This window comes from Thalia democratica, chromosome 7, assembly GCF_965202585.1.
Source record: "Thalia democratica chromosome 7, ktThaDemo2.hap1.1, whole genome shotgun sequence".
Lineage (NCBI taxonomy): Eukaryota > Metazoa > Chordata > Thaliacea > Salpida > Salpidae > Thalia > Thalia democratica.
The window spans coordinates 43,733,060-43,742,632 of record NC_139171.1 but is presented as its reverse complement, the minus strand read 5'-3'; the positions used below and the strand labels follow the sequence as shown (position 1 = coordinate 43,742,632).

The window sequence follows — 9,573 nt, the reverse complement described above, 5'->3', positions numbered from 1 at the left end:
TTAACCTAGATAAAAAAATTACTTTATATTTTTAAATATGAATAGTTCATGGTTCTGATCAAATTTTTCTACCATGCCAAAGAATCAAAAAATAAAGTGAGTTGTTTAATTATTTTTAGTAAAGAAATAAGATTTTAAAAAATAAGTTCATGTTAAATTTTTAAAAGTTAAATTATTAATTTACTAAAAGTTTATTTTAGGTCGTTTTCTGGTAATATTTACAATAGTCTAACTTTTTCGGTGAGTTTACTGAACTTTAAACCAATCATTATGAAAAAAGTTTTTTGATTTTGATGATATATATTTTTTATGGGTAGGTGTCAAATATGCAAGAAGGGTAACTTTTGCACGGGTTAAACTGTTTTTAACTTTTATTGTTTGTTTTAATTATCTATTTATTTTATTTTTTCTGTCAGTGTCACCCCTTACCCTCGGTCAGTAACTTTTTTTTTCTCCTTTTTTGTTTTTTATTTTTTCTTGTATTACTTTATTGATAATTATTTTTATTTACTTTTTATTTTTACTACCACTGTTACCCCTAACCCCCTTATCCTCGGTCGGTATTTTTTTTTCTTCTTTTTTCTTACTAATTAATTATTTATTTAATTTTTTTTTAAAGAATTTATTGATAAATCTTAATAGTTATATTTTTTTACTTTTTCTTTTATACTTTTACTATCACTGTTACCCCCTAATCCTCGATCGGTGACTTATTATTTATTATTATTTTTTGTTTTTTATTAGTAATTTTTTTTTATGTGTTTTCTTTTACTCTCGTGCAAAAATGTCTTTGTGGAAAAGTGACCCTATAGCCCTCAGCTCTTGATACTAACATTTTACCTTTATCGTCTGACATCAGTTTGTGTTAGTCTGATATGTTAGTCGGCTCAGGGTTACTTGTTGGTATGTGGATACTAGTATCCAAAACCTTTTTAGCGGCTTCAGCACGCGTTGCGTGCTCGGTAACTAACCTCGAGCGGTCATAGGCTGACAAAGGGATGTATTTCTTGCTGCTAGCACTCATATTCATATATCAGTGACTAGTGCTACTGATCGTGTTAATGAAAGTAAGTTACAATTACAACTCCTCTATAAGAGACCTAGTTTAATCTAGCCTATAAATAAGTGCTAAAAATATAAATTAAGCTTAACTAGGTTAAAATCTAGTTAGTAAACAAATGCGAATTAACACTCAATATTTATTTTACAATGTAATAATCTACGATCTTAGAAAAGAAACTAAGTGACTCGCTAAATGTAAATTAGTGATGTTGTCAAGTTAATAAATCAATGCCGAATAACAAATAATGCTTAGTAAGCGATTCAAAAATACATCTCAAACATAATCATAAGTAGTGCTCGAAAACTAAGCACATACGCCTAAACGCATGACCATACGAAAACACATTAACGCCTATCCTCTCTCGCGGTGTTCGAATTTTATACCGTTTCCGCGTTTTTCGCGTGCTTTATAAATTTTGTCAGAAAGAGATATAGCAGATATGCTTACAACCCCTTGTGAAAAAATGTCTATTCGTGCATATTTGACCCGTTCCCATGTTTTATATACATATTTTTAATTAGTATTTAAAATTTTATTTTTATATTAACAAGAACCTTAAATAATTTACAAAATGCTCTTTTAAGAGCTTTTTATACAAAAAAAGTTAAAAATTCAAGTCTAGAGTATTTTAGTTTATATAGAAAAATTTCTTTTAACTAGATTTTTAAAGATTAAAGAATGTAATTTATACAACTGCCTAAATATAAAAAATATTTGTCTTTGCTCTTAAAACACTTTAACTTTCTGTTATTTACATCAAAACCTAAAAATATATATTTACTTTAAATGAAATAATTAAAGATTCAGAAAAACTTTAGATAGTATGTTTATATAAGAAAAGTGCCTAAACTGTGTATAGAACATTATCTGAAAATAAGTTTTGTGCACACTAAAATAAAAGTAGATTTGTAAAAAATAATAATTTTTATTCACAAGCACTTTTTTTTAATTTTTTGAGCATCTCTATTTTAAAATAACGTGTTAACAACTGTTGATTTGTTTTATTGTCATCTTCTTATAATAAAAAACGACAATAAATTTATTTTTTATTTTGATGAGTACAGAGAGCAGTTTATTCTTGCTTGCGATTTAAAATAACTTGTTTAATAGTTGTTACCAAAGAAACTGTTCACAATTATTAGTAGACTAACATTTGTTAAAGCAATATATTTTATTTAAATTTTTTTAAAAACTAATTATAATTTGTTGTTATTTAGATAGCCAAGTTTTTATATGCGATATTGTTGAAAGTATGTAGAGTATATTAGTTGAAAACGTGTTTTGTATCTTTTGACATTAATGTATGTGCACGTATTTTAAGATAAAATTATTACAAGCAGAAAAATACTGGCAAAGTGAGCAAATTAAGATCAATTATTTAGGCTATTAATTTTGATTAATAAAAGATAATTTAAAGTATTTTTGTTATTTTAACGTCTAAAACTGCTAAATACTTATATAAGTTAATGCATTTTTATACTGTTGTAGAAGTGTTTTTTTTACGTAATTTTAAATTAAGTTGAGCTTTTAAAAGTGTGTTAAAATTGTTAAGAGATGATATTATCTTTTTCATAACCGTTAGTTGTAGTTAATATTTTTTTTTGTAAAAAACTATAATTAAGTAAAGCTGTTAAATTTACATGCTACTTCACTAAAGTTCTATATAAAATTTTTATCGAAGTTGTGAAGCTTTTTATTTGATAGTTATATTTGTAGTTTCGTTAGGCAACTATTTGGATTAGTTTTATAAATATTTTCTAACTAATGTAACGAACGTTTACATTTAGTACATATATTGCTTTTAAAATATGAATTGGTTTTTCTTAAACTTAAACTAATTTCATACATCTGATTATTTAATGACTTAATAAATATAAGAAACTTAAAAGTTGCCTTAAAATACATATGTTTTTTTAACCTCAATATATCTCAAAAGCTTTGTAAAGTCTTAAGTCAGAACAAAATAAATAAATGTGGTTCACTAAATCAGGTTAAAAAAGAACAACAGTTCAGTTTTGGGTAAAAATAAGTTTTCTTTTCGGATAGTTGCCTTCTTTTATTTTATTTAAAAAGTTGATCATAAGGACGATATTAACCTTCAATAATTAAAAGTGTAGCGAGTTTTTAAGAATAAGATAGTTAAACTTCATTTTTAAATTTATTAACTTCTTCTAGCAAAACTTCTTATCTTTTTGAAGAGTTAGAAAAGCGATATAATGATAACGAATTCCAAAATGTTCAATCAATAAAAAAACACGCTTCAGGACACTATCCACCTGATATACGAAAAGATGAAGTTATTCAGTTAGTTTAATTATATTTTCTAAAAAAAGCTTGATTGTGCGAACAAGTAGTATAATAACATTAAGTGTTGTAAAGGAAGTAATAAACATAACAATACGAAATAAAATTATCTTATTATTATTTTGAAAGCATTAAACAGGAATCTCCATTTTTTTCTTAACTTATTATAATTTTAGCAACTTAATACTTTAACAGTCATATGCAACCATATAATACTATGCCTGGAATTTACTAGACATATTTTTTAATTTAAGTAGTAAAAGTAGAATATTCTCTTTTTGTTTTATCTCTGTTTCAATTAAAGTAGTTTTTATTTTAATAGAAAATAGTACTTTTATCTACAAGCTTTTTTGTATTTAAATTAGTATTACGAAAATAAATTATTCATTTAACGGCGTTTATCTGACCATTAAGACTGAACAGTTCTACGGAGGATTTAAAGACTTAAGCATATTTTAGGAAAATAATAAGATGTGCAATCAAAATCTGTACACAATATGTATTTATGTGTTAATACTTTCAATCTATAAATTTAAAACTTACACATGTCAATATTGCTCTTATTGCATACTATATTTATAAATAACATGCAGTTAATATAATTTAACTTACAATAAGCATAATCTACATTTGTTTCTAATTTAATTAGTTTAAAGCAGTATGCAGGTTTAATATTTATAACAAAAAATAAACATTATAAGAATTTGGAATTGTATACGGGTTATAAAAACCAGGAAAAAAGCTGGAATTTGACAATTTAGGCTAAAAATCCTGGAATATTTAACAATTTTAACATGTTCAGTAGTAACATTTCGGTTTGACACAAAACATTTATCATATAGATAAATCGTTTTAAATAAAAAAGTCTTTTTTATTTTACAAAAAAATCTACAAATGTATAAAAACTCGTTATATTGCCTAAAGTACTTTCAAAATTTCTCCTTCAGTAGGCAATTAAATTAGAACTGAATTAATTCAAAATTTTCTTGCATATAAAAAGTTTAAAAAAATTAAATTATGACGTAATTATAAATCAAGTTTTAATATAAACTTTGTTTTAAAATCCCTGGCTTTGAAAATTTGAAAAGTTTTTCAAATAGTAAATCTTATTAGTATCTCTAGTTTAAACTCGCAAAAACTAAATGAAATAAAATTAAAAAAAAAATGAAATAAAATTAAATCAAAGACAAAGGAATAAATGAAATTAAATTGTTAAACTTTGATGTGTTTGATTTAATGTTTTATAATACTTTAAAATGTAAAAAGAAAAGAAAAATAGTATTAAAAATTGTAATCGAGCTTATTGTTGGTTGAAGTTAAAAAATCAAAAATAAATAGAGTAAATAATCATAATATATAAGTCGATAAAAGTAGTAGTGTGTATTACCTTAACTATGTTAGGTATTTAGAAATGTATAATCAAAAACTTTACAAACATTAAAACATGTTAAATAATAGTATTCTAGTCAATTATCTGTAAAGTGGTAATATAGTTTTGTTTATATTTATTGTTGCTTCGAGTTATATTTATTGTTGCTTTTAAAAATTTGTAGCTTTTTTGTAAAATAAAAAAGACTTTTTTATTTAAAACGATTTTGATAAAGACAAAAAAATCACGAAGTACAACACACAACCAAGGGAAGATTTGAGATACTTAAAACTATAATATTCTTACTGTCATATAGATATAAAAAATTGTCATCATCAAAATATGTTTTTATTTAAAAACACATTCAAGGTAGCTTTACAGTATCTTTTCAATTTTTTTTAATACTGCTTGACACAGTTTCTTACCTTAAACTTAACTTTAATTTAAAAATAGACCCAAAAATGTGTACTTTTGAAACCTGGAGTAAGTTTTGAAAACTCGGTTAAAATTTGCTAAAAACATTTGGAAACCCTGTATATATCATAGAATGTTATTTAACTTTTGAGACATGATATCAAAAATATTTCCATAAAAACGTATGAAGAAGAAGTTTTGGAACTTATCTTTTTTTCAGTTAATATAAGGTTTGATAATCTATTATTTTTGAGAAAATAAATTACTCAGTTTCACCGCAGAGCGGATTTTCAAATTGTAAATTTGTAATAAAATAATAATTGTAAAAATGACAAATAATTAAAAATTGGTTTGAGTTAAGTTTTTATACAAGATCATAAACCTAATTTCCCACATAACATTAGTTGCAGAACAATTAATCCATCAAAATCTTTACTTGGTAAAATTGCAAAATAAATTTATAAACCCACATTGACAAAATAAGATCAAAATCAAATTTTACCCGATGGATAAATTCTTAATAAGTTATAAAGTGGTTCAATATTTTCAATGATAAATCCCATAAATACTTCATTAGTTGTGATATTAAAAAAAATTCTACCTTTCAATAAAAAAGAACACCTCACCAAAGCTATTAAATTTGCAGAAAAATATACAACTTTTAACAAACAAGAAATAGACACCCTTATGCATACTTGCCAAGCCATTATATTCTATGACAACAAAATCTGGAGCAAAAAATCATATAACAATAACTTTGATATAGCTATGGGTTCATTCCAGGGTGCCGAGGTCTGCGATTTTATAGGCTTATACATTCTAAGCGAAATATCCCCAATTACAGGTCCATCATATATAGGCTTGTATAGAGATGATGGTCTTGCAATTATAAAACAATCCTCTGGAACAACCCTTGAAAAAATTAAAAAATCCCTTATAAAGAAATGTCTTCAATTTAATTGATATTGGCAACACTAGCACAGAATTTCTTGACGTCTCCCTGGACCTATCCCTAAACACCTACAGTCCCTACCGTAAACCTAATTTCAAAACTAGCTACATCAACAACAATTCCAACCATTCTAAAAATATACGTAACAATATACCAATAATGATTGAAAAAAGATTATGCAAACTCTCTAAAAATGAAGAAGTTTTCAACAACATAAAAGGCTTATACCAAAATGCATTAAACAAAAGTAATTTTAAATATAGTTTAACCTACAAACAATTTAATAGTACAAACAATAACAAAGTTAGAAAAATAAATTGAATTTACTACAATCCCCCCTTTTGTAAATCTGTACAGACTATAATTAGCAAACTTTTCCTGGATTTAGTAGATAAACATTTTAACAAAGACAGCATCAACCACAAAATAATTAAGAGCAATTTTATAAAAATATCATACTGCTGCACACCAAATTTTATGGCCCTTATAAATTAACACAACAAAAAACTCATGAAAAAATCAGATAAAAACGAAAAACTTTGTAATTGTAAATCAAAAACAAACTGCCCCGTGGATAACAAGTGTTGCCTAAATAACGTCATATATCAAGCTGAGGTTTTCACATCCGTAGATGACCACAAAATTTATATTGGTTCAACCAAGAGAACATTTAAGTCTAGATATAATGAACACAAAACCTCGTTCCCCAAACCTTTTAAAAGTGAACCCAAAAATTGTATCCAACTTGCAAATCACCTATGGGATCTATACAGTAACCATATAAAATACTCAATTGAATGGAAAATAGTAGAATCAGTAAAATCTAACACAAGCCATACTAACATGTGCACCTTATGTAACCTAGAAAGACTCCATATATCCCTAGCAGACAAAAGAAAAACCTTAAACAAGAGAAACGAACTGATAACCCAATGCCCACATTACTTAAATGAATATTTATAGTTTATATCTCATATAGGTATAAATTTTATTAAGATATTATATTATTTGTACATGCATTATAATAGTATTCCCATTCTCAGTCTTAAATTGTTAATTTTTTTTTGTTTTTTTTTTGAAGTCTGTCTATTAGTAAAATATATTTCATTAAGATATTAGATAAATTGTGCATGCTTTATAACATACCGATTTCCAATTGTAATTTATTATTTTTTTTTAACTTGAATTATTATAATTTTTCAAGTTAGATTTTTAGTAGATTATACTCTTTTTGATTATCTCTCAACTAAATATATTTTATTTTTATCTTATTTTTTAAATTTAACATCTGAAATATAACCCTCATTCTATTTTTCGCCTATCAAACTTCTTCCACAAAAAACAATTTTATTCTTTGTCATCATAATATAACTGTGTTAACAACAACAATGCTTTCATAAATTTTCTAGTGTTTACTCCCTGGTTTTATTTTAAACATTATTACATTGTTAATTTATTATTAGAACTATGTGCTTAATAATATGTATCTACTACTCCATAATTTCTAACTCTATAAAGGTTTTATCTTTTTAAATCCATTAGATATCATTACCCCACTGTATACCATGGTTTAATTGTATTTGTCTATGGAATATAATTTAATAGTTTTTATTTTAAAGGTTGTTTAGCATCAATATAATTTTTAATTTATTTATTTTTTTTTTTTATAAAAGCTTAACTCAAACCAATTTTTAATTATTTGTCATTTTTACAATTATTATTTTACTACAAGTTTACAATTTGAAAATCTGCTCTGCAGTGAAACTGAGTAGTTGTTTTTCTCAAAAATAATAAATTATTAATTATCAATCTCCTATTAGTGGATAGATTACTGTGTCCTATTTATTTGTTCCAAATTCTATACTTAAATATAAGGTTTGATATATAAGTTTATCATGATAAGCCGTTTGTAGATTGTGACTGTAACTTTTTCGGTTGTGACTGACTGATGAGCCCTAATAAGGACTAAACCGGTCTCAGTCTACCTAGGCTTGTGGTCTGATGATTGAATTGGTATGATCAAACCTTACATTTATTTTTCTTAAGGCAAAGAAAGTATACTAGTAATTTTATATTGTAATCAAAACAAAAAAATTAGTTAAATGTAATTATATTAAATCATGTAAACTGTAAGGTTTTCCACTATTCAGCACATTCGAATCTAAAAAAATTAGTGTGTATATATACGTGAAACATGCAATACAAACGCTCATTTTTATTGTTAGCTTGTAAAGTAGTTCAACTGTTGCTGTGTTATTTATTAAATGTATTAGTTGGATAATTAAATTCTTTATAACATAATTATGCTCGTAAGTATAAATTTATTAATTCAGGGTTTACTAAACTAATTTTCGTAAACGCCCCTTTTGCAGAAATTTAATCAACAATCGCCCCCATTTATCGGAAGCCCCTTAATACTTAACTACCCATTCACTTTTACACCGCCTTACTAATTAACGCCCCTTAATAGCCTGATTCTGCTCACTTCTGGAAACTCTGTTTTAATATGTTTATGAGTTCTTGTATTACCTTACACCTTATTAATTAGAAGTTAGATGAGTTTTTTAACAAAGTGTACTAGATTCAAAAATGTGCATAAAATTTAATGTGTCTAGTAGCAGGATACTGTTTGAGTATTAGTGTAAGTACAAAGCAAATCATTATCGTAATTTATTCGTTATGCCCTGAGCACTAATATTTTTACATTAAACCGGTTTCCTGCAAAGAACCTTTAATAAAAATAAAAGTAGTAACTACAGGGATGCCAAAAAATCTGGAATCCTAGAGAGTCCTAGAATTTAACAATTAAAGCAAAAAAATCCTGGGATTTGAACAAAAATTAATAAAAAAACTGAAATTTTAAACAATTTTTTCATCTAAAATAATGAAAGTTCGATTAGAAACGAGAATTTATCATATACACAACTATTTATTACAAAACAGTTTTTAAATAACATTACAATATCCTTTTAATATTTCAATACTATTTAACACAGTTTTAAAAATAATGTAAGAATTTAGAGAACCTAGAGAGTTTGTTTTCAATCCTCTGGTAACCCTGTAATTAACATATCGTAGAAAAAAAACATTTATTGCCTTTTTTAAACATAAGTAATATAGTTGATTTGATATAACTACATATATAAATATTGTACACTTCTTCATTACATGTTTTGTTCGTTAAAGTTTTTACGGAATGAGTAAAGATGCTAGTGTTTAATAGTCAGAGAAACCTCGTTAATCAAGTAAAATATTTTATGTTATAAAAATAGTTTTATGATTTCCGTATTCTTTTACCTAATTCTTCCGAATGTATAAGGTTTAATGTCCTGTAACGTTATCTATCATAAGTAATGTTTTATTTAGATAGCTAAACAACTACTAAGCTTATTTTGATTTCAAAATTATATTTCAGTAAAATTTAAATACTGTGTTGTAAAATGTAAATCATCATTTGTCTGAAAACGTAAA

The 9,573-nt window shown here is 25.3% G+C and overlaps 1 protein-coding gene across 1 annotated transcript in view; it reads left to right on the top strand.

The window, feature by feature from the left end:
* Window positions 1-12: 12 nt before the first annotated feature.
* LOC145841382 (lim and transglutaminase domain protein ltd-1-like) overlaps window positions 13-9,573 on the top strand; it is a 31,118-nt gene continuing 21,557 nt past the window's right edge. Inside the window, exons 1-2 of the mRNA XM_082948744.1 lie at window positions 13-96; window positions 3,239-3,367. Coding sequence (XP_082804870.1) covers window positions 74-96; window positions 3,239-3,367 — 152 coding nt within the window. The 5' untranslated portion in view covers window positions 13-73. The remainder of the gene's footprint in view (window positions 97-3,238; window positions 3,368-9,573) is intronic.